This window comes from Epinephelus lanceolatus, chromosome 2 (genome assembly GCF_041903045.1).
Source record: "Epinephelus lanceolatus isolate andai-2023 chromosome 2, ASM4190304v1, whole genome shotgun sequence".
Lineage (NCBI taxonomy): Eukaryota > Metazoa > Chordata > Actinopteri > Perciformes > Serranidae > Epinephelus > Epinephelus lanceolatus.
In genome coordinates this window covers 15,236,405-15,263,087 of record NC_135735.1, presented here as the reverse complement: position 1 = coordinate 15,263,087, position 26,683 = coordinate 15,236,405, and the positions used below count along the sequence as shown (strand labels likewise).

General features: G+C 41.5%; 1 protein-coding gene across 2 annotated transcripts; it reads right to left on the bottom strand.

Moving 5' to 3' along the window:
* Positions 1-1,366: 1,366 nt before the first annotated feature.
* Positions 1,367-17,867, bottom strand: scg3 (secretogranin III). 2 transcript variants are annotated; one of them, XM_033631641.2, is made up of 12 exons: positions 17,430-17,867; positions 16,515-16,567; positions 16,302-16,344; positions 15,883-16,110; positions 14,651-14,793; positions 14,146-14,304; positions 13,838-14,066; positions 13,348-13,464; positions 8,687-8,770; positions 6,986-7,096; positions 5,777-5,866; positions 1,367-2,291 (listed from the first exon to the last, which is right to left on the bottom strand). In XM_033631641.2, exons 1-12 carry the CDS (start codon positions 17,530-17,532, stop codon positions 2,173-2,175), a joined length of 1,479 nt encoding a protein of 492 aa, XP_033487532.1. In that variant the 5' UTR covers positions 17,533-17,867; the 3' UTR covers positions 1,367-2,172. The 2 variants fall into 2 exon arrangements, with proteins under 2 accessions (XP_033487532.1, XP_033487538.1); XM_033631647.2 differs by having other exon boundaries at positions 15,895-16,110; positions 17,430-17,843.
* Between the last annotated feature and the right edge of the window lie 8,816 nt (positions 17,868-26,683).

Here is a 26,683-nt window from a genome sequence, read left to right as displayed (position 1 = left end):
AAGTAGTAGCATAAAAATATACTTAAAGCACCAACAGTAAAAGTACTCATCATGTACAATGGCCAATTTCAGACTCATATATTCTATAACTGAATTATACAAAATACTCAAAAATGAAGTGACTAGTGACTAAAGCCTTAAATAAATGGAGTAGAAGTTGATTGTAGCATAAAATGGAAATACTCATTAAAAGTACCGGTACATCCAAACTGCACTTAAGTACATTAATTAAGTCAATGTACTTAGTTACACTCCCCCACCGGGCAGAGGCAGGACCAAGTCATTGTTTTGCAAGTCACAAATAAGTCTCTCCATTCAAGTCACAAGTCAAGTCCCAAAATCAAGACAGATCTCCACTCAAGTCATGTCATACAGTGGAAATGGTATATATGATATATGTTTTCAGTAGAAATGGTAAATTTTACATTTCATTTTTACTGAAAAAAATGTTTTAAAGATAATGATGATGATGTAAAGCATGTTCCCTTCCATCTGGAATATGATGGGGCATCTCTGTAACACCACAGTGCTTCACTTAAAAAAAGTTTGTTATGACACATTTCACCAAAAACTGCAGCTCCTGCAATTTGATACTGCACTTGGCCATACTGCAATTGTGCAGCCCCAGCCACGAGTCATTGGTGTTGAAAGTCGAGTTGGAATTCTTTTTGGATTTTGTTGAGTTGAGTCTAAAGCAGGAGTGTCAAACTCGTTTTAGTTCATGGGCCACGTACAGCCCAATTTGATCTCAAGAGGGCCGGACCAGTAAAACCACTGCATAATAACCTATAAACAACAATCTGTTAAGATCTTTCAGTTTATAGTGTAAAAACGTCCATTGTGAAAACGTTCATCCATTTAAAAAACAAATGATGAACAGCCTGAGATATCCTCAGAAAAATATTCAGGGTTCCACGCATATAATTTTAAGATCTAAGTCTGATACAGATTATTTTGTACTGAAGCTGCTACTTTACAATATGTTGCACAATGTTCAATATCTGCAAACATGACCACAGTAAGTATGCATTGTTTTATTCAGAGAACTGTATTCTGGTCAGTGTGGAAAAGCCTCTGAGGCAGCATTTTAGATTTAGTATCTGCTCACTGTTTAAATTGCTCATTAAACCTGGCACATTTTAGCCTTCACAAGTGCATCAATATTGTGTGTGCAAAGTCATCTAGTGGGCCAGATTGGACCCTTTGGCGGACCAGTTCTGCCCCCCTGGCCATATGTTTGACATCCCTGGTCTAAAGTCATCAAACTCATGACTTGACTTGATTCCACAGCTCTGGCCTGTGGATGTCTGTTAGAGGTGTTTTTTTTCTCCCAGTGCTGCATCATCGTCACATTTCAGTACACAGATAAAGAAAAGGCAATGTTTTAATTGCTTTTAAACTTTAGGAAAAAATCACAAATATTTACATTTAAAAATACTTATCCGGAGTCTCTACAGAGATGGAAATGTTGAACTCACAGAGACATGCAGAGAGAGTTGATGATACAAACACGGCCCCCTAGTGGGCCCCCAGAAGAATTACAACAGAACATAGCAGGAGTACGGAGGGCACTGACATGATGCACGACAAATATATTTTTGGTAAAATAAAAAGCAAGAATACATTAAGATCTCACATATACACTGGAAAATAAAGAAATATAATAGGCTATGACAGGTTACACAGAATGAGTACAACTTGATATATGTGCATTTTGTTGCAAAAAAAAAAAAAGTTGGAACCAGTTGATGACAAAGCTACAGCATCATACTCTCATAACATTCATTTCCCACAGGAGTCAGGTTGGAGTAAATGCTAGCATGTAGTTGGACGTGTGAGTTGGTTACATAAAATACTTTGATTTCTCTCTCAATAATATTCTAGTGATTATTACTCTGCGATCTTGGCGTGCAAATATAATCAGTTAGGTAGCTGTAAAGAATCATTTGACTGTTTTGTTGGTAGTATTATTAAATCCCTTCTCTTGATACGTTTTGGGAATGTCTAAGAGGGTAAACAAGATCCCCTAAGCAGGTAGTTTTGAATACACAGTATATATTTTACCATGCCATGGGAAGTAACTGTAAATAGTCGGGGTTTTGATTGAGATGTTAATGTCAGATTCAGTCCTGTGTTTTAGGCCAGAGGTCGGTTGGAGGATGGGTGACAGCGTTACAGGCTGCTGTAGATCCTCTTGATGGTGTCGCCCTCGTCCTTGGCGATGATGCCCTTCTCGATGTAGGAGTCAACCTGCTGATCCATGAAGTCCTTCAGTTTGGACAGATCATAATCTGAAAGGAGAAAACAAAAGAGGGTTTTTTTTAATCTGAGATTCAAAGAGAAAAGATCGTGAAGCCATGGTGGCTGGCAGGAAAGATCAGACATTAAACGTCTTAAGGCGGCACACCCAAACAAGCCATAATCTGGTGCGGTAGTTCATTATCAAGGAGGATTAAGGTCAGAGTTAACATGTTTGTCTGAGGTTAAGAGCACACCACATATGTAATAAGAAGGCCAGAACATCAGAGTGATACATCTTTTCAAAATTATACTTCTTACAATGAAATGATTCTTAGAATTCAGTCGGCTGTTGGTGAGCACCTGTCACTCTAGTTGTTGCAGTATGTTGTTTTGGCAGGTTCCACATGTTGAACAGCGTCAGAAACGTTGGAGCCCATTGGTTAATTAAATCACTCTGATTGGCAGTTCAGCTAAGCGCACCAGAAGAGAAACCAAGGACAGGAAAGCAAACAAGCGGCTAAAGTCAAGAGGGCATAAGATGGAATCAAACTTGAAAAAATCCCCTGCAGCCCAAAACGCGTTTTCTCCACAGGCCTCCATTGTCAAAGAGATGTCTGTGAAACTGTTGACAGGACACCTCTAACTGCAGACAAGCTCAATGATGACTCTTGCTATTATGATTTTTTTTTTATCCATGGAAGTTTTATATTTGTAAAACTTTCCTTAAGCCCAGAAAAGTGATGTTAAAATCCTTGATGTCATCACATTATAAAGTCTGTAAGATGAGCAGGAATTTGAGGGCAGGCTAGGGAGAAACACTACTGCGCATATTCAGTGGGCCGGATACCATGGAAATAAACCCAGAAACTAGAAACTCTTTTTGGTGTATGTGCCAGGCGAGCAATTCCATTGGACTGGATCCAGTCATTATCATACATGTGGGGAGCATATCTATGTTTCCCGGGTTCTATGTTCCCCACTCAACCCTGCAAAAAAGGTTTCTATGTTCCCCACTCAACCAAGTGGAAACACCCTTTTTGTGTAAGCGGGGAACATAGCACCTTTTTTGCAGGGTTAAGTGGGGAACATAGAACCCGGGAAACACAGAACCTGGGAAACATAGGGATGACCCCCATGTATGGCGCTAACCGGCTAACTAGCATCTTAAATCTGTCCTGTCATTCTTCCGGTTTCACTTTTTCAATGATGAATACTGCTGGGTTATTTCCTCTCGCGCAGATGCCGAATGTACATGCTAGTTGGTTGTTGGTTGTTGTTTTTGCGGTGTGTCCAAGTACAACTTCTGGCAAGGCACAGATGACGCAACAGGCCGTCTATGTCAGCACTAGTTCTTTAAAGTTGGTTTGATGTGTCTAGGCTTGCTAAGGGAGTTATGTCAAACAAACCAGGTTCTCTCAAATACTAAAAGAGCCTGATGCACCTTTAATTTTTTTTTGTTTTTTACCCTTTTTTTGGAGAACCATTTGTATTATTCACCTTGCTCCAGACAGCTCATTGTCACTTAACAAAGCACCATAAGGCAGCAGCAGGATGTGGCTATATTTAGAGATGACCACAGCCTAACTCTGTATTATCCATCATGGTAACAAATGAGTTTCATAGAGCAGGCAAACAGCTGCTGCTGCTGCTGCACCACTCCTCCCTGCTCTATCTGACTCTGACTGACTCTGAGTAAAGAGAGAAAAATAAGGACAGAGAGGACGGCCAAAAAGTCACAAAAAAAAACTTCTTGAAGACGTTTCTAACAGCAGTCATTTATTATTGCATCGCCTCAGGATACTGTTGCTTTGCAAGATGACACACATGACGTGTGTGAGGGATTAACTGAATGTGATTAGAGACAGCAGCACTGCTTCCCTCAATCTTGGCTGTGAGGAGCCAGGCGAGACGAAACCAGGATGTCGCTTCACGTCCATCTGCTCCTCAAGCTAATCTGTGTAGTGTGTAGGCGTACACACACATGTATGCACACATTTAAACGCACACAGAGCGTCCACTGAGATTGTCCTAATGTGTGCTTCTGGTAAACACAATATATGGCCCGTCGCCCACTCTGTTACTATGACACTGCTTTTTGGTTGAAAAGGCTTTTGTTCTCCTCCAGCTGTACTTTTCTCCGAGGAGAGGGAAGGAAATATAGTGAAAACAGGGATGAGGTTTAATGTGGTACAAAGTGTGTTAGAGAATTGGTGCAACACTGTCGCCACCGAGAGTGCCACTATGGGAAAATTGGGTGATTTTGGGAGCACATTTTGACTCTGTGTGTGCATTCAGTCTGAGCCTGTCTGCTCTGACACCATTATCTGTCTGTCTCCTCTGCCCAGATCACTGACAGGCAGGCGGGGAGGCCCCTGTTGTCCCAGACAACCACTCCACGCACCAGAATGCTAATGAAGTGTCCTATATAGAGCCAGGTTGGAGATGAGCACCAAACAAAACTTCCCTGCTGATTCGTGGCCCCTCTGCTCCGCACTCAGCAGCACTTTAAGCTCAGTGTGTCGGCCCTTAATTTTCTCCCGTGTTTAAGATGCACATGAGAAACTAGGTCAAACTTTGTTTTTAAGTGTCATTTATATTGTCTTTCAAGAGTGACTCTGACTCACCAGCGGCTGAATCAGCCATTGATCGACTCAGATTAGCTCAGCCCACTGAACATGAGCAGGAAATATAAATCTCACTGAGCTAGAAGTTTTTGTGTTTTTTGTCTGACATGTCCTGCTGTGATGATCAACAGTTGACGCAGACCAGTGGCCTGAATAGTGAGAACTCATTAACATTTCATTCTCTGCTGCTTAATGAAGCACCACTGGGCATTGATTTTACACTGTGGAGAGCCCGACAGCAGGCTTCTCCTGTTAGACGGGTGGACTGTTTTCACAGCTCTGCAGACTGGTGCAGTTTCTGGGTCACATGCTGCTTCTTTATGAATGCTGACAGTTACACTATGCATAAGGCAGTCCATATAAGTGCACACTTACCGCCACTATAGGTCCAGAGACATGATAACAAAGATGTGATGGTCTTTTCATGGCTTTTTTGTGTTGTTGTGTGAGAAGTGCTAATTATGAACCAGGTCCGACATCACTGACTACATGTCCTTTTCACTCACACTCAATTGCACACATGTACACCATAAATGCTGAGGAACAGGTAGGAGGGATTAAATGAATAGACCTTTGTCTCCAAACAAGGAAGCTGTATCACAAATAATTAGGATGGACTTGTCAAGAATTATCCATATTCATGAGATCTGGAGTGAAGCATCTATCCCGGTATCCCACACTCATTTTAATTGCAAATCAAGGCAAACAAAAGATGCTTCAAATTTTCTGTCCTTCAGTGCGTCGCCTTGGACCTGTCTGTGACCCACCACTGTTTAGCGAGGAGACAACAACTTGCAAATGAGGATGTTTTCTTGGTCTGGCTTTTAAAGCTCAGCAAAGATTGGAGCAGTGAGAGCAGTTTAGACTGACTGGTTCAACCAGAAATATTTGATCAAGCGAGTGTGTCTCACCATCTTTGCCTTCTTCTTTGCTGTGTTTCTTCAACCACTCGATGTTCTTCCTGATGGCCTCCAGGAAAGTCTCTGACTTGCCAGGCTGATCTGGTAAGAAGAGGAGAAAAAGAAATGTTAAAATCTGCCTCTTGATTGATTCAGAAAATAAAAAATAAGTGTTCTTCTTTTGCCTTTACTACTTCTGTGGTACTTCTGTGGTACTTCCACTCAGCAAGCCTTGAACTTATCAATTATTTATACCACAAAATTGTCCTAAAGCAAGATTTTATGCTTTAACTTTGAAATTTCTGTAGCAATGGGAGCACGCTGACAGCAAGGATATTTCTTTCATATTGACTTCGCAGCACAATAAAACACTATTTTCTGGCCGTGGTTTAAAAAGACCCACTCAGTGTGGAAAAGTAGGGGCTACAGTTAGTGTATAAAATCTCCAGGTTTGAGATTTAAGTTGATATTAACCACCAATTAAAATCAGACTATCATTTAACCACAGATTAAATCTAGATTAAAACACATGCCCCTGATTTTTTTGATAAATATCATATTATGCAACTCATTGCAGCCTGTTTATGTACAGATTACTGAGAGTTTAATTGCCATTGCTCAGGATTTACGTCATTTCTAACTGAAATGACTGCCTGGTGGTAATCCTGCTCTGTGTTTCGTTTTGTTTTTCCTTTTTGTATGCGTGCCTGTCTGTGTGTTTGTGTGGATTAGATTGATGAGCGGAGAGAAAATAATGACAGCTGTGACAAGCTTTCCTGTGAGGGTTATTGGACTGGCCTAGTTCAGGCACAAGCAGGGACTTAACTATGATTGGCCCTGGACTACACGGTGTTGTTCCTGTCAGCCCCGCTGAGCGAAAACAAAAGGTCGGAAATGGTCACGGCCATTACATTCAGGCTCATTTTGAAAACCTTTTACTGAGGTGGAGTGAAGAGCATTTTTTGCTTCATTGAGCTGATGTGGTGGGAATCTGAGATATGTGAGAATTCTGTGTTTATTTGGGACGTTTGACACAAAACAAAACAAAACAAAACAATGAAATCATAATGCAAAAAACAAACTAAAACAAAAAAACGAGTCATGCAATTTACACGGCACAGAGAATCAAATTGTATCAAATTATTTGGTCAAATTATCAAATCACTACACAAAAAGCTATTCATGTTTCCTCTGGTCATCAGGATTGGGGAGTGGACTGACTGGTCTCAGTTGATGGCTGCTCCTCCTTGGTTGAGTCTTTCAGGTTCTCATACTCCTTCTGCATCTTGGCGGCCTCAGCCTTCGTGTTGTCGTCCTCATCCAAGATTTTTCCTACAGCAAAGAAAAAACACATGGAGCATTAAAAATCGCTGCTACTTATAGCGGCAGTTCAACATTTTGGGAAATATGCTTACTCAGTTTCTGGCAGAGAGTAATTCACACGTTGAATTCTGTTTGTTTTATCTGTACAAAGTGTAAAAATGACAATCTGCTGTTTTATGGAGGGCTGTGAGCGGCGACTTCCTGGAGACTCTATATTTATGCTTTATAAGGATTAAACAAACAAGATAATATGTTTTTTTTGTTGAGCTTTAGAGGTGCTGGTAGGCTGATTTCATTTTCTTCTGACAGAGCCAGGGTAGCTGTTTCCCCTTCTCTTCAGTCATTATGCTAAGACAAGCTAACTGGCTGTAGCCTTATGTTTAACAGACAGATCTGATAGTGGTGTTGATGTTCTCATCTAACTATCCACCAGATTGAGTATGCCTCAATACATAGTCAGTCAAATGCAGTATGCCAAAAATACCAGGATGTTCTACAACATCCTGTCTGATTTTGCTGTATGAAAGCCAGCATGCTTTTCTGGCTATTCTGACCCACAATCCTCCACACAGCGGAAGATATGTCACATCAACCGAGCCACAAACCGATGAAAGCTTGACAGCCGATTGACAGTTCCCAGAAGTCTCAGTGATGGATGACAGCACATTCAAGTAACTGAAGATCATTCCAATAGTAATAATAGGAATATTGATTGTTTAAGTGAATAAGAGAGAGAACAGAGAACTGTAGATGTGATTTCACTGTCACAAATATAATGTTAGAATCTACAATCTGCGTAGTAATTACTTTAAAGTTTAACAGCAAAGAGGTTGATCTTTGTCTCTGGTGAGCTCAATAAGTGGCGTTTGTTTATCTCCAAGGTAACAGATATAAAAGCAAGAGGGTCAAAGTTCAGGGATTGTGTGCTTTACTGTGTATTTTTTAAGGACAGCTGCAGTACCTGCTAAAAGTATAAAGAAAAAATATGCAATTCGGAACGCACCCAATATGTTTTTGTCCTAGTCAGTGATGAAGGAAGAATTCAGATCCTTTACTGAGGTAAAAGTACTCATGCCAACCTGTAAAAGTACTCAGTTACAAGTAAAAGTCCTGCATTGAAAATGTTATTTAAGCTAATAGTTTTAGCTGCACTTGTACATTTTCATATGTTTTCTGTGCAAAAACCTTTGTAAAGTTAAGATAATTGTAGTGGAGAAAAAGGCACAATAAATCCCTCTGAAGTGTAGTGGGGTAGAAGTAGAGAGTTGCATGGGATTAAAATACTCAACTCAAGTACTCAAGTGTCTCAAATTTGTACTTCAGTACAATTCTTGAGTAAGTTGGTTTGTATATCCGAAAAGGTTTTAAAACACTTAAAGGTATGCTGTTGGTTACCAAGTGGTTTTGTCAATTAAATTATTCCCATAGGTAATAACATGATCAAACCATATTTTAAACCATATTTAACAAACCTTTTTATTCCTATACTTGCGTTACGCCCATGTATCTCCACAAAGCCTAATATACTTAATACATATGGTCACACAGAATTAAATTATATGCTGTTATAGATGTTGGCTAACTCGTGAGGCTGTTTACCGTTGGGTCCAATGAAGTCCGGAGGCCCCAGAGACTTTCCCAGCTTGTTCTTGGTCTGCATGGCTATCATAGCATCCAGGTTCTCTGCATGGGGGCGAAACAAGCCAAACATTTACTTCAGATTTGATCAGCATTATGACGTCAGTTCACTCTGCAGACAATGAATGAAAACCTCTTATCTGTTTGAAAGCCCCAGGCTGTGCCTGTGTGACTCAGTGGGTGATTATCATTAGAAAAGGGTTCCATCTAATTAATGGGAGGGAGATTCAAGAGTATGACGACAGCAAAAAACAAAATCTCTTGCACTATAATTTTCAATAATTCATGAATGCATTGTGGACTGAATATTGGGAAAGAAAATCTCTCTATTACAGAGCAGCAGTAATAGAGATAATTTATCAGCAACTACATTTATTACAGTGGGCTACGCTTTCACAACGAGATTAGAGAACATAAAAGACCCTAAATCAGCTGAGTGACACAAACAGATCATATAGTTCTCAGAGACTCAAGTCAAATGACAACTGATCCTCTCTGGATTAACAAAGGGGTAAACATTATGTCCAGAAATAGAGAGAGCAGATGTTCTGAAGATACACACACATCCCAGATAGCAGCTGAAATTTCATCCCGTATATCAAGTTACAGTTACACTTTACTTTAAGTCCCTGTGTTTAGCATGTGCAAGCCCTATTTGAACATTCAATGCATGGTTTCTAACACACTATGATGTAGTTGTGGGCAGCTATCATCACTGTTTCTCCTATAAATACATATTTTATATATACAACTGTGTTTTACTAACACTATCTGTGTCTGTTTTCACAAAGAGCTTTAGACAGCAGCTAAAGCTAATATATTGGAGCTTGAATACCATAAACAGCTAGTCACTTCTTATCTCGTTACTCCTACATCCATTTAAAGTGTACTGTTCGTTCCACTTGCCATATGTCCGTATTTATTGTACTTTACCTATTTAACCAATGTTTAGACTGATGGAATAAATGTCTTGGGACCATTTAGTAGTTAGGGTGAGGGTAGTTTAGCTTTTAGGTTCTTGGTCAGTCTTTGGTTCCTGCTTGATACATGCACGTCTTTATCTTAAATCTAGACAACGTTTTAGTAAACACAATTTAGATACTATCTGCTCAGTGTCTTAGCCCCTATTCTCAAGGTCTAGATAGTTAACCAGGGTGTCCCCTTTCACATCTCCACCATGTCTTATAAATTATACTTTTAGTGTTAGTTAGTTTTTAATGTTGCTGCTGGTAAAGGTGGAGCTCATTTAAATTGCTCTGCTGAGTGGCTCAACCTATATTATCATCTTGGGCTCAGATTGAAGCTCATGAACTTGGGGAATTTTCTATATACAAGTGAGGAAGTGACATTTAGCATAAAGTGCTGTCATTTTTAATGAGAATGTGTCAGTCAAGCTTACAGTATTTTTTTTTGTTGCCTTTTTTGGGGTGTCGCAGGCAGTATTTTAAAGTAGAATGGCAGGGTTTTTGGCCCCTTGATACCAAAAGGTCTGGAGTTGGGGATGTTCGTTTTCAACTTGTGATGGCTCAAGGTTTAGGTTGACAGGAAATAATAGTGAAAAAAAGGTATTAGAAAACATCCTGACAGCTGGTCCTGGCTCCTAGACTATATATTATAACCTATTTGCAAATGTAGATTATTGATACAAAACATAAATAAACAAAGTCACTAGTAACTGAAGCTTTAACATAAATGTGGCGAAGTAAAACTAGAAAGATTAGCATAAAATGGAAATAGCCTACTCAAGTGTAGAACAAGTACCCTTTAGAATTGTACTTCAGTGCAGTGTGTAAATGTACTTAGTTACATCCACCACTGCAGGAAGCTTATTTCAGTATAAACGTGGGCCTGTAATACTGAATAGGGGGACTAAAAGTAAAGTGCGACCCAAGCTCTTAAGAAGCACCTCTCCAATATTTAGAGTTAGAGACATTCTGGTCATTTACTTTGAGTACACCACCGTGCAAAGAGAAGAAAATATGTCTACAGGTTAGAGCAGCTGAATCAGGTCCAGATCTTTCGGGACTCTTGCACGGTGACAGGATATTAGATATCTGGATGTTAGGACACAAAGAAAACAAAGCGATAAGACGAACAGAAATGTTTGATTTCAGCGCTGTGACCGAACATCAAGGATCCAAAATGATTTCCCCTCTCATTTGCCTTCACTCGCTTTCATTTCTTATTATCTAAGCATCTCACTTGCACTTTCTGTGTATCTAAGCTGCCTCCTCCCACCTGTAGCGCTGTGGAAGCCCATTATTTCACTCTGCCCACACACACACATCAACACCATCTTTCTTCCTCCCCCATTCTCTTCCTCTACATCTCCATCTATCTTGGGGCCTGTATCACCCGATTAGCGTTGACTGACAGCCCTGTGTATTCAGTTGTGTACCTGGGTGAGTCACTGGAGCCTCACAGCCTAGGTGGGGGGAGTGAAGGTGGGGAGTGGGGGGCATTAGCTTGTTGCTAGGCGATGGCGGGATTCCGTCCTGTTATCTCCTCACAACCTATACTACATAATGCCAGGGGGGTTGCCTAGGAAACCCTAGGCTTTTGTAATGGTATACGCCTGTTTTGTTCTGGTGTGATCATTTGTTCCGCTGTAAGAGACAACACGCTGCTGGAGGTCATTTCAAAGAGCACTAATTAATCCTTCTGCAGCCTACGTAAGGTCAGCCTTAGTTTTAATACTTGATCACAGCTTTTATAGTGGCATTTACACTTTGTAAATGTGTTCCAATTGGCCAGAAATTGTATTTCTGATCCGATTAGCTGATGAATTGATTACTCAATAGACAGAGAATTTTTGATTTATCAGTTTAATTAAACGCCAAACTTTTTTTGTTGTTGTTCTAAGCTTCTCTAATTTGAAGACTGGCTGCTTATCTATGTGTTACATGACTGTAAACTGAATATCTTTCCATGTTGGATTGCTGGATAGAGAAAACAAGCAAATTGAAGACATCGCACTCGGCTCTGGAAATTTATGATGCCCATTTTTTACAGTTTAAACATTAAGTTATCGGAAAATAATCGACATATTTAGCTATAATGAACATGATTTCGCTGCCCCATGTTTTAAAGCACAACTATGTTATAAAAGAGCACATCATTTCTATTTTCTTCATGCTGGGACTGATTTGAGCAGAGAGAGAGTGAGTGCTGTTGTCTTGGGTTTCCTGAGGCTCACACAGAGAGATGACAGCTGTCCCTTACAGGTGGCTGACCTTTCCACTGGCCACTGATGTGATGGCCAGCCATAAAAACTAGCCTGGTTATACAGGGTGCCCCTGACACTAATCTGTCCGTGCAGGCTTTACACTCCACTGCACCAGCTGATAGGGAACATTAGCTCGGCTGAACACACAGAGAACACGAGGAAAAAGCACATACATAAAACACAGAGGCAGAGAAGTGCGTGTGCGCTGGCGGCTAATGCAGTGGACGGATTCAGACTTAGATTTGAAACCTTTTATCCACACATATACCACACATACTGTTCAACATGGTTGGAACCAATATCACATTACTATGAATATGTCAGCCATGTTTAACTGTAATGCTTTAAATCAGCGATACTCTCAGTAAATGTAAAACAAAACCTCCTTTTTGTTAGTTTAGGTAACATTAGTTGGGAATTATTACTTTAGACAACATCATTTTGTTGATATGATCATATGATCATGATTCCACAGAGAGCAGATATATAATAGTTTGACAAAATAATCTCAGTAGCCCAGAACGGACAAACACTGGGTCTAGATAGGGCCGTTTGTGTTTTCATTACAGGACCTGTAGTTTGCAGCCTCTTCGCAACAAGCTAACCAGCGTCGGGAAAAAAAGCACAGCGTACGTAACCAGGTCCATTTGTTTTGGAGAGGTTGAGGCCCTTGCAGATAATTTGGCTCCTGTTAAAAACCTCCTGAATGTCTGGATCTTAAGTTATCAAAGAAAAAAGTTAAGCACACATCAGCAGGCACTGGGCTAGCAGCTGTCTCCAACATGTTGAGCAGTGTCAGAGAGACACTGATTTGTAATGCGAAGCTGCTTTATTCAGTGTTTTTCACTGGTTTAAATGACCTGGTCCAGTTGTTTCTGAGAGGAAGTGACCTCTGAGGATAATTCGGCTCCCAATAAAAATCTCCTGAACAATTAACACTTAAAGAATAAAGAATTCTAACCAGGAGTTCACGTTTGACACAGGGGAGAAGTTTCAGCTGGTTGGAAGTTGCAATCCTAACAGCTAGATGCCACTAAATCCTGCGTACTGCTCCTTTAAATCAAGGTCTACAGTACTAGCTTTTATGGGAGATTTTATTGGACTCTTTCCTGGACTTTTCAACCACATCATGAGCGTTATATTTGGGTTGAAAGGTTCAGAGGAAGCTAATAAATGGAACTATTTCCAGGGTCAAGAATGAACTGTTACATGAAAAATACACAATATCATTAAGTCAGCACCCTGCCCTATGTATACTGTGCATTAAGTTATTTACCACGAATGCAGCAAGGTCTTCGATGACTGTGGCATGTGTCATACAATTCTATGCTTGCTGCTCTGGCACTGAATGTACCAGACTACAGATAAACAGTGCTGTTATTGTGTTATGTCTTACCCAGATAGGACACTCCCTCCTCTGGCGTGATGGTGCCGTACTTCACCATCATCCTCACAAAGTCTATCAGTGTCTTCATGATGGTGATCAATGTCTCTCTTTCTTGAGTGTCTTGATCTGCAGCGGCAAACCAGGGAGCAAATCCAGCATTAATGCTCAGCTAATGGTAATTGGCTACCGTGGCGTTAATGTTACCACATGGTGTTTGACTGTGGGGGTCATGATGAAGGGATTATAAATAATTAGTGATGTGTGTGTGTGTGTTTTATCCACACTTCCTAGGAAGATGCGTCAGGGAAACAAAGGCGGACAAAACAAGCACTGACTCATCCTTGAGAACAATATTGCCATGACAACAACGGCTCTCTAGCCCTGTTCTTGATCTGGAGAACTTCTATCTTTGGATGAAGGATGCTGTGAAGCGATGATGTTTGTGTCTTTGATCTAAACTGTCAAACGAACCTCGGGGTGTGTGTGTGTGTGTTTTTACCTGAGTCGAGGCTCCTGAGCAGACGGTAGAAGTTGGGGAAGTACTGCAGGTCCTTGAGCCCGTCTTCGGGACTCACCTCGTTGCCCTCTTCTTTGTCCCAGTTGTTGTCGGCTGTGTCACCTCCCTCTTCTTCTGCATCCCTGTCCACCTCGTCCTCAGTGTCGTCATCATTTTCTTCCTCATCCTCTTCGTCTTCATTGTAGCGGCGTCTGGGTGGCCCCCACGAATCCTGGAGAAGCCAGAGTTTTTTGTTGTATTATTGTCATCCTTATTGTTATCATCATTATCACTTCTTTGCAGGTTTTTACCCTGTTCGCGTCCGAACCCTGGTCGTCCTGCTGTCCTCTGGTTTCTTGGTTGTTGCTTTCAACATCTTCAATCTCATTGTTCTTGGCGTTTTCGGTGATGAGATCCTGGAGTGCCTCAGCCACCTGGTACTCCAGAGTATCCGCCTGGCTGTCTGTGATCTACAGAAAGACAAAAAGACTGAGAACAATTGTTTGTAATAACAAATGTGCTGTCAGACGTGTTAGAACAGAACAGCGTGCACTGACTATAAACCTCTTTGTATCACATATCGATCACTGTCACTGAGAGAACCATCTCAGGGAGCAATTTGGACTCCGCCAAACTACTTATTGAGTGTCAAAAAAAAGTAATTTACAGCGGAAATCATGGAACAAAGTACAATTCACACATCTCTTCCTCTGCTGGTGAGGAGACAGGGAGTGCAATGAGAGAGACAGTTCCTGTTGAGTAAATGTAACGCTACACGCTGTGTCGAATCGAGCGGCACACAAGCTAACAACCTACCAGCCCCAGTTTGAGCAGTTTTGAGACGATCCTGTCGAACACCCCTCTGTCGTCCTCCTCGTAAATCTTGTTTGCGATCTTCTGGACAATGTCCTCTGCTGTCAGCGGAGTGCCGTCGACCTGGCGGAAGCTTTCTGGGTCATCTGAAAGGAAACAACACATATGTCATCATTTGTAACTTCCTAAACATGCTTATTAGCCACAGAAAGCAGGTGTTTGTGCTTTAATGCTTAATCTGTTTGACTGTTTATTCTCTCCTCCTTCCTCTTCTCTCTATTGTTGAAAAAAATGTGTTAAACCTGGAACTAAAAATGAAGTCTCTCTCTCACTATGTGGCAAAGATAATTTTGTCTTCTCCTCCTCATATTCAACATATCTTTATCCACATGACTGAGTAAGAAATGTGCAATTGTTACAGCTTGACTCTTACATAACAGTCCCTGCTGCTCCTCAAGGTCCACGCACAATAAAAATAAGCAGTGCTGGAATACTTTTGCCCATATTGGCAGGTTGACTCATCGGTGATGTACTTTACCTTCAAACAACGGGCCTATTTCTGTGTCACTAAAGGAAATAAGAAATGAAATCCAGACTGCGCTTGCCAAATTTAGATGTAGCGTAACCTGACGAGCTGCTTGTCATTGCCGGGCCGACCGCATGAATCGATGAAGTGTAGCACTCAGCGCTTTGTGCCTGAGTCACCTCACCTCAGAGACTCTGCTTTATGCTGATGACTGGACTGGATATCAAATTACATGCGTGTACAGTGAAATGTGTGCTGAGCTGATGAAATCTATTGAGACTCAAAATCTGTGTCAGCATGATTGGATTTTGAGTGAACTATGAAATATGGATTCAACATTAATGGTCCCTGTCTTTCAGAAAAAATCCCAGCCATGCATTAAAGAGTCTCCTGTGAAGACAGCGAGCTGGTACCGCAGCATAAGCTTTCACAACAGTGTCTGTGAGGAAGAGGATAATCTCTCCCTCTTGCATTCACGTGTCCTGTCTTTGACTCTTTCTATCTGTCTCTGCTTATCCCCATCACACACACGTGTTTCCTCTGCCTATTCTGTCTCAAAATGTCTGCCTGGTGGCCTGCCAGCGACAGTCAGAAGCATCTTGCATGAGGCCTGCCCTTGGCATTGGGGGGCAAAGGTCACACAAGCAGAAGGAGTCAGACCCAAACAGTGGCCTATATGGGCAAGATGCATGGTGACAGGTGTGCGTACCCTGGTACTTGCCGTAGTCCATCCCATTCTTGGTGGAGTCGTAGTCCTCAGCCAGGCGCCGGCTCTTGGTGGAGTCTGACTCATCTGGGACGTACTGGTCCTCCTTCTTGAGCGGCACCTCAGTGGTTTCCTTTGATTTCTGGCCATCAGCCAGTGACTTCAGCACGGTGAAGTCATCAAGGTCCTGCTCTGACTCTGCGTCCTTGGAGGCAGAGGGACGCTTGCTCTCTGAAAAGGCAGCAGACACGACATGATCAAACTGGAAAAATACAACTGCAGATGAACACATTAATATGCTTCTAATAGTTTTTTTTTCTCGATACAGACGATGCCTGTTTTACTGGAAGTGCTGCAACATGAACCCATCCAGCAGGCGGAAATAAAGTCATTAATTGATTGGCAGTAAGGTTTCCTCTTACCAGCTGACTGCACCGCAGCCTTCACGCTGTCTGCCTCAGCAATCTGGAGGAAATGATGAACATTAAAGAAATAATTTCCACTCAGGATATAAGATCTGATTAATAATGTTTGCTGGGCTAATACCAAGGTTGTTTGACAAGTGACCATAAAGCTCATTTGACTGGATATTGGATGAGGAAATTAGCTTTGGGGCATGGAGGAAGAGAGCTTACCTGCTCTTGTAGGGGCCTCTCTTCTGTCAGCTGTCTGTTGTACACAGTTTTATCTGCAACATAAAAAAACATGTACTTACTAAACTGGTGGCTGAAAGCAGACTCGGGTTTTACATGTTACAAATGTGAACTGCACATAAATAAAAACGTTTTAACAAATCCATGATGAGATCATTTACTTCCATTAAAAGTGTCACAATTTTTAAAACCGTGAATTATGTGTTTCTTGTCATTTGAATACATTTGTATCTGTCAGATGTGTGTGTCCATTTCTGCTCTCCTAGCTCACCATGCACCACAGAGGCAGAGCTTAACCGGATTATCAAACAAAAGATTAAACTGCGTCGAAAATAGACCACAAGCGGCCATAACATGCGAGCAGGAGTCATTAAAAACCCCGCCAGTCACTGCTGAGCTGGAGCTGAACTTTAAAGGCACTGCTTTGTGCTCTATTTTTTCTTAATCAACAGGTTTATGGATGAATAAAATAATGTAGCTCCCAAACAGTACAGGCAACAAAACATTATAAAACCTATGTACAAGGATAAACAGTAACTGCTCAGTAATTTCCAATAAACATCCCTTTAACTGCTCATATGACCTGAACAAGATGTACAAGTGTGATGGTAACATTTTGTGTCTCTGCAGATATTTTAATGCTTTTAAAGGATTAGATTATCAATATTTTTTTATGATACACTTTAGGTATTTTGAATATAGGGAGCCATGTGTGCTGAACAAAGAGTGCTGTGACCTTATTGCACTTTGTGGTGCTTTTAAAATCTCCTGCGTAATCTCCTGCCTCCAGCAGCAGTTCTCAATACTATTTTTACATTAATAAACATAGTATTCCACAAACAAATGCTTTACATTACATGACTATAATCTCATGGTTAGAGGCGATGGCCAACTCACCATCCGTTGAGGCTGTAGGTGTGGGGAAGGCAGATATCTGGCTCACTACATTCAGTGCTAGAAGCTGGAAAAGGACGAAAAGGCCAAAGTATTTTGACGCCATCCTGAAATCAGCTGTCTCGGAGTGTCCAGGAGGAAGATATATCCCGGCTGCCTTACTGTCCGTGGTCCGGTTCCCTCCTCCAAAGTGCTGAATGTGTGGACAGCTCCGCTCTGCTCCGGCCGGCCGCTGGTGCTGAAACTGCCGTGGAGGCTGCGCCTTGGAGTACCCGCTCTGTGAGACGCACCGGGCGGGGAGGGGCTGGCCAAATCTCCGGCGTGCACTGGAGCTGTTGACGAGGCGCGGTGCTGAAACCAGGTCACCTCTCTATTATTATAACCAGATAAGCAGGGAGGCTCTTCAAGCCCCGTGTGAGCTCCTGCATCACCTGCCAAGGCAGTAATAGAGCCCACTACAACAGGACCTGCCCCCTCTGTCCTTACAGAGGAGGAGGAGGAGGAGGAGAGGGAGGAGGAAGAGGAGGTGAACACTGCAAAAAGTGTCCATCCTGCCAAGACATTTCAGCTAGTGTTTAGTCCTGAAAATAATTTTTGTTCATTGTTTATCAGGGGGAATAATATATAAAAGCAATTGGATGATGATGATCTGACACATTTCTGGTGCCAAAAAAAAATCAGAATTAATTAAGATTTATTTTGAAATAACTAGTGAAGAAAATCTTTTTTTGCAGAAACATCCTAAGAAAGTGAGGCTGCTCTGAAGTAAGCACCATCATTGTCTGATTAATGTTTGACCCAGAGTAGGAACAAAACGCTGAGTTGATTATTTTTCGCAGCGTTTGAGGAGAAAATCCGCCCATCCCGTGCGTCACACACAACCTGCGTCATGGTTGTAGATCTTCCACTGGCCGGTCAATAGCAACCGTTATTAAAAAGGCAAACAATTAGACACGTAAACAAAAGGAGGGGAGATATATTAGTCCAGTTTTATGGTCGCCTTGCTTTCACAGGATCAGAGTATCGCTAATTAGATGCAGGCTGACGTCTCTCATGGATGATTCAAGTGTTATTGGGTTCAGTTTCCAGCGGCCTATTCAGTTCCCAAAAGTGAAGCTTCCAACAAAACCAAGTGGTTTAATTTCCCACTTCTTTTATTAGACTTTAGCAGGAGGAGAGCAGAAGAATAATTTGCTCCCAACTCACGACACTGCACTTATTATAATAGCAATAGAGATGACTTCAAATAGGAGTTCCTTGAAATCTGTAATGTGAAAAGAAAGCATCAGATATGAGGTAAAATCATGAAAAAGCTTGTCATACAGAACATTAACAACTCATTTCATTTGTCAGGATGAAAGGAAGTGTGGGACTCTCACAGCAGGCTGCATGGATGCAACGTGGAAGTCATTAGTAGCATCAGGACATATGATTTGGATGATGTGGTGTGTCACTGTTAATCCTCTGGTTTATGAAAGCCTCATGTCTGAGAATAAAATGCATTTGTGACAGGATATTCCGCTCTCAGAGGAGTCATTTCGCTTCACAGCATACATTTGCCAGTCATAATGACAAGTAAACTGAGATGAACTTATGTTACTTTCCTTACTTCCTTACTTATGTTACTACCTTACTACATATCAAGGGGAAACACTGGACCTTTAACTCACTTTTTGACACTTATAGTTACTGTTTATGTTTTAAAAAGTTACCATAAAACTTCAATTAATAGCCCAGACTATTATTCGCTTAAATCACTGAAATCAGCAGGCCTATATTTGGGACAGGCCTTTGATTCCTTTCACACAAAAACTGTTAATCAGCAAAGGTGGGAAATATAATTAAATTGTTTATTTAAACCATCCATCCATCCATTTTTGTAACCGCTTGTCCTCTTGAGGGTCGCGGGGGAGCTGGAGCCTATCCCAGCTGACATTGGGTGAGAGGCAGGGTACACCCTGGACAGGTCACCAGACTATCACAGGGCTGACACATAGAGACAGACAACCATTCACACTCACTTTCACACCTACAGACAATTTAGAGTCACCAATTAACCTGTATGTCTTTGGACTGTGGGAGGAAGCTGGAGTACCTGTAGAAAACCCACGCTGACACAGAGAGAACATACAAACTCTGCACAGAAGGGCTCCCACCTGGGATCAAACCAGGAACCCTCTTGCTGTGAGGCAACAATGCCACCCTCCACACCACCGTGCTGCCCTAATTTAAACCAGTATTGACCAATATTTAAATGAAGTAGCACCCATGATTAAATGAATCGGCCTAATGAACAAAAAACAACTGTTCACTCCTGGAATTATTTTATGATTTCATACCTTGCAGTAATTTCCTCAATGAATGTTTCATTTTACTTTTTTATAATCATTCATTGGAGGGCATTTTTTCAGCCAAGGACACACAAGTGACTACCTCTGCTTTTCAAAATAAGAAAACAAGGTCTTAACAGTAGATACAAGTACAAGTAGATACAAAATACATGTGGAAATATGATTCATTGGATTATATATTGCAGGATGTATAAAAATAGGTGTGGATAGTGGCCCACTTTTGAAAATGTTGTCCCCTGAATGTAAACTAACGGCTGGCCTGTTCATCAGTTTTCTGTTTTATCAGTGTCCCTTGATTTGTTTGTGTTTGTACAGTATGAGCCATATGGTCGCTGCTCAAATCAGCAGTGGATCCGGCTGATATCCTGGCTATGATACCCGTCAAATGGTGTGCAGACTCCACCTAGTTGGTGCACCGCAGGTGTATGCCACCCTGGTGCAAAACAACTGTCTTAGAGTCCTTGTCTCTGATTGGATGTTTTCGTACAGGGGTAGTTGATTCTTGCAAATGCCATTAGCAACACAGGAGCAGCCATATGAACATGATTTTTTCACAGACTATCTGTCTCATGAAGAACTGTCAGGATATATTGACAGTTAAAAAGTAAAAGTTACCTCCTGTAGCTTCAAGTAACATTTTGAATTCATGACTTTTACTTGTAAGGACGTATGTTTAAACTATGCTTTTCTACTGTTGCTGAAGTGAAGGATCTGAGTTCTTTGTCCACCACTGAGCAGAGTAAATGTAGCTGTGATTTAATGCTGTTTACTGTCAGTTGTTCTTTTCCCTACACAGAATGTAGGAGGTTTGTTAGCTTTGACCCTGTTAAGATTTAGTACCACTGTTGGCTGGCTGTGTGCCATTAGTGGCTTAAGTGTGTGTGTGTATTTGTGTGTATCTTTGTTTGTGTATGTGTCCTATCTGTTACTGCTCCTTGCTTCTATAGACTATAATACAACAGGATGATGCCAAGAGCAGACATATTGTCCTGTCATAGTAGGGAAAGCACAAGTGTTACTAACAACCTCTATTCAAAGCAGCATCCACAGCACCAGGACCCTGACATTTCATTCACATCTGTGCATCTGTGTTCCCACCATAGAAGGTCTACACAACACAAAAGGCCCCATGTCTTGCAGGTGTTTTCAATCACTCTGCCTGATTAGACCTTCAGTCAGGTTGAAGCTGCGAGAGGTGCAGCAGCACTAACAGGACAGTGAGGAAGAAGTCGATTAAGCTCAGTTTGTTCACGCCCACACAGTGCTGAGAAGAGGTCTAATCAAGCAACATAAGTGAATACAGCTGTGCAGATACCTCCACCACACAGAAAAGAGTACACAGTATTGATGAAAACGTATTGATGCCATTTTTTAAAACATAGAATTGGGAAGGATTGTGATTGCTGTGTAATGTTGCTGTTGTTCAAAGGAAGGTTTCAGTGAATGAAGTACAGTGCTTTATTCACTACAGGTATAATAATAACAGAATACACAATGAAATTCAACACATGAAATGAAACATGTTCAACAGTGGACAACATGCAGAGCAGTTGTGATGTGATATGGTGTAGCTTAACTGATCACATTAGTCACAATGAGCTGCTGTGACCGTGAGCAGTATGTGTTACTGGGACTCACACACAAGGGTTTCTGGGTAATGTAGTATGTGCGAAAATAAGCTAAGAGAAACAAAACCGAGAAGCTGCATGCTGGTCAGTTTATGTTAGACTGTGATCATGTTCAATAAATGGTTGAGTTCAAGAGCATGAGTCAGTGAACTTCATGATAACAGTAATTAAAGGCTTATACGGGGGTGGACAAAATAACAGGAACACCTAAAATTAAAGGAGATGTATGCAACATTCATACACACCACAATTTGGTATGTTAACATATTGTGGAGTAATGGCGTCCTGAGAAGAGAATTAAGTCTATCTCTGTGTGTGGTGTAATCTGAGCTTCTCTGCTCTTTGTTGTGATAGACAGTGGGTGCGGTTACATGATGGCTTCTCATTCAGAATGAAATAAATCTGAATGAAATCATTCGGAATTAAAGTTTTTCCAGGTAGTTTACATGGGAAATATTCATTCCGAATGAGGGTTTACACGGGAGATCAGTTTAATTGCCTTTTAATCACCTGTCCGCGCAAGGTTTGGGGCAGGGAAGGTTTCTGATTGGATAGGGGGCGGGGCGGATGTTACGTGTTTACGTTTACCGAAAGAAAACACTGTAGTCCTCGTTCAGGACAACAAGATGCTTGAAGACGCTGTTCTTAGTGCCTTTTTCAGGCTTGTTTTGCTTATATTCTTGAAGCAGCAGTACAACAACAACCTTGTTCTACTAATACTTCGTCTGTTGAGGAGGAGAAGGGAGGAAGAAGATCAAAGAAGGGAGACAGATGACCGTGCTTTGGCGAATGGAAACCGGTTAGTGCAATGAGTCTGACGGCTCTATCTCAGCCCGTTGCTATGCGCGCTGTATACGTCATCGCGGCAGAAGGGCAAGGAAACGAGCATGCACAGAAAGACCGGAATTAACTTCAGTCGCATTGGTCATGTTCATTCCGAATTAGGTGTTTACAAGATCACTTTTAATAGGAATGAACTTTCATTCTGAATGAAAAAGGAATTAAACTGTCCATGTAAACCCACTCAGTATGGTGCATGCTAGTGCATGTGTGTGTGTGTATCCCACAGGCTATAGCAAACTCTGCACTGTGCTCAGTTGCCTCTAACATAGTCCAGACCCACCCTCCAATTCCCTCCTGTTACCACCGTTAGCTCTTTCAACACTGTTGTCACTGTTAGCACTGTTAGCTGCTCAGCCGCCTCCATGTTGAGAGCCGTGTGCAGGCAATCTAGGCTAGAGGTGTAGTGCTATTTGTTTAAGCACCACAGTGCACCTATGACATGCGCACAAGCACATGGTTAAATTGTGGTTTGTTTCAAAGGTTGTGTAACTATGGTTTCACATATGCTAGCCTACATTAATCAACTACAAAATGAAAGGATGTTTTCCTGCTTTTTCAGCTTTACTTGTAACAGTTAGGGAGATATAGACTGAGACAAAATAATGTAGCTCACTGTGCTGCTCAACTGCTCTACCACCACCAGCTACTTTTAAGCAAGCAAGCAACTTTTAAGGCAGAGGGTTTTCTTGCATGTTACTCAGTGCATGAGTAAACACTGTGAATCAATCAGCACACCTTAAATGCCAATTATGACAACTTTGACCACTCCATTTGTTTTTATCGTCTCTCATGACCTACGCTTCAGTGATGACTCAGTGCAGATCAGATCTTAGAATTAATTCTGCCCTATCATGGTGCCCTGTGCAGCACAGGGTGGGATGTTTGCCACCTCCTGTGGGATGACTGTACTTCCTGTCCTCTGCCTGGCTCAGCAGTCTCAGAACGGGAGTATTGCCAAGAGGAAGGCCAGTCAGATACTTAGTACAGTAAGAACACCAAAAACACCTACGAGGTAATCATCCAAAGCAATGACAATCATTCTGGAAAATGGGACAGCTTGTTGATTCAGCTTTACATTGTTTCTCTAAATTTACCAATCCACCATAAATGATCTTTTCTGTCACTCAGTTTGTCACCATGTGCAAAATGCACTACTCTACTGACATCTTGTGTGTGGTTGCTGTCATTACACCCACTCTTCTGTTGCTTGTTTTCCTCAGAAGCACCTTGACAAAATGCCAACGTGTAAACAAACCCCCCACCCCACCCCCAAAACAAACACTACTTATCTGTCAGCCTCCACCCTGAGAGAGAGAACATTCACAGGGACTTCCTGACCTCCGATTCCAAAAAAACTCCATCTCTTGTAAACTACTGGTCGCCTCTAATTGCACTTGGCTTATTCACATACTTTTTTTCCCTTATAAACGCTGCACCATTTCACTCCATTCCTTCCTTTATTATTTTTTTTTACCCCTTGTTGTTCTGAACTGTTTTTCTGAGTAATTTATTTATTTTTCTGTTTTTCGTGGTAATATTTTCTGTTTATCTGAGTAATTTTTCCCTGTTTTTCTGAGTAATATTTTCTATATTTCTGAGTATTTTTTTCCCCTGTTTTTCGTGGCAATTTTTTTCTGTTTTTTTGTGGCAATTTTTTTTTGGATCAATAAAGGTAAGGCACGTAATTAGTTACACACAGGGTATGATAATCTAGCTATGATTTTGACTGCATCCTTCTAGTGTAGGCCTATCACACAATGTACAGTACAGGCCAAAAGTTTGGACACACCTTCTCATTCAATGCGTTTTCTTTATTTTCATGACTATTTACATTGTAGATTCTCACTGAAGGCATCAAAACTATGAATGAACACATGTGGAGTTATGTACTTAACAAAAAAAGGTGAAATAACTGAAAACATGTTTTATATTCTAGTTTCTTCAAAATAGCCACCCTTTGCTCTGATTACTGCTTTGCACACTCTTGGCATTCTCTCCATGAGCTTCAAGAGGTAGTCACCTGAAATGGTTTCCACTTCACAGGTGTGCCTTATCAGGGTTAATTAGTGGAATTTCTTGCTTTATCAATGGGGTTGGGACCATCAGTTGTGTTGTGCAGAAGTCAGGTTAATACACAGCCGACAGCCCTATTGGACAACTGTTAAAATTCATATTATGGCAAGAACCAATCAGCTAACTAAAGAAAAACCAGTGGCCATCATTACTTTAAGAAATGAAGGTCAGTCAGTCCGGAAAATTGCAAAAACTTTAAATGTGTCCCCAAGTGGAGTCGCAAAAACCATCAAGCGCTTCAACGAAACTGGCATACATGAGGACCGACCCAGGAAAGGAAGACCAAGAGTCACCTCTGCTTCTGAGGATAAGTTCATCTGAGTCACCAGACCCCGGAAATGGCAAGTTAACAGCAGCTCAGATCAGAGACCAGATGAATGCCACACAGAGTTCTAGCAGCAGACCCATCTCTAGAACAACTGTTAAGAGGAGACTGCGCCAATCAGGCCTTCATGGTCAAATAGCTGCTAGGAAACCACTGCTAAGGAGAGGCAACAAGCAGAAGAGATTTGTTTGGGCCAAGAAACACAAGGAATGGACATTAGACCAGTGGAAATCTGTGCTTTGGTCTGATGAGTCCAAATTTGAGATCTTTGGTTCCAACCGCCGTGTCTTTGTGAGACGCAGAAAAGGTGAACGGATGGATTCCACATGCCTGGTTCCCACTGTGAAGCATGGAGGAGGAGGTGTGATGGTGTGGGGGTGTTTTGCTGGTGACACTGTTGGGGATTTATTCAAAATTGAAGGCACACTGAACCAGCATGGCTACCACAGCATCCTGCAGCGACATGCCATCCCATGCGGTTTGCGTTTAGTTGGACGATCATTTATTTTTCAACAGGACAATGACCCCAAACACACCTCCAGGCTGTGTAAGGGCTATTTGACCAAGAAGGAGAGTGATGGAGTGCTGCGGCAGATGACCTGGCCTCCACAGTCACCGGACCTGAACCCAATCGAGATGGTTTGGGGTGAGCTGGACCGCAGAGTGAAGGCAAAGGGGCCAACAAGTGCTAAACACCTCTGGGAACTCCTTCAAGACTGTTGGAAAACCATTTCAGGTGACTACCTCTTGAAGCTCATCAAGAGAATGCCAAGAGTGTGCAAAGCAGTAATCAGAGCAAAGGGTGGCTATTTTGAAGAAACTAGAATATAAAACATGTTTTCAGTTATTTCACCTTTTTTTGTTAAGTACATAACTCCACATGTGTTCATTCATAGTTTTGATGCCTTCAGTGAGAATCTACAATGTAAATAGTCATGAAAATAAAGAAAACGCATTGAATGAGAAGGTGTGTCCAAACTTTTGGCCTGTACTGTAACAGGTTGTAAAATCATGCCCATACACGTTTGTCAGCTAACGTTGTTACAACCTGTTACTAACCTAACCTGTTACACTGAGCGATAGGCCTACACTAGAAGAATGCAGTCGAAAACATAGCTAGATTATCATACCCTGTGTGTAACTAATTACGTGCCTTATTGATCCCGTAGTTGAAATTGTCTAGGAGCAGGAGCACAGATGCAAAATACATCCATGAGGAGGAGTCACCATGGACGCAGGGGTCACTTGCAGGTGCCAGGTCCCTAGTGTGCCCCCCCCCCCCCCCCCCCAGTTAATTTTTATTCTTGCCCTCATTCCTTCTGTATCCTATCCAGTCCAAATGCTGTATGGAATTATGGCAATTGTCTGTAAAGGCCACGGGTAGGCAACCTGTGGCTCTGGAGCTAAGTGTGGCTCCAGAGCTGTCTGTCTGTAACTTTGATTAATAAATATATGAAATGAATAATGGTTGTTTTTTAACATTAATTTCATTTTATCAATGTCGTAGGCCTAAAGAATTTTTTACATTCTGCAGCTGTAAAAATGTCAGGTCTATATACTGAATAAAAACAATGTGTTAACATTTCAACAACTGAAACTGGCACCTGGTCCTTGAAATGTTGTCCAACCTCGATAGCAGTGGCTTGTCTTGGTATAAAATAGAGACTTTAGTAGTTTGTGGACAGATTTGTTTGCTTTCACTGCCAGCCCTGCAAAGCTGAAGATCCAAATAATCATAAATAGTGCCCTGCACAGTAGCCACCCTGTGGTAAAACATGCTCATTTAGACTATTAGTACAGGCTAATTTAGACTTAATAGGCTTTAGTACCTTCATTCTAAGGCTCAAATATGTTTTGCAGCTCCACACAGATTTTTTTTTTTTTAGTCAGAAATGACTCTTTTGATAGTAAAGGTTTCTGACCCCTGGAGATTATTACCAGATCAAGTGTGTGTTTATAGTGGATATACTGCCATCATGTGTTCACTGAATCTACCACAGTCTGCCTGTTAAAACTGTAATAGGTAATGAAGTACTT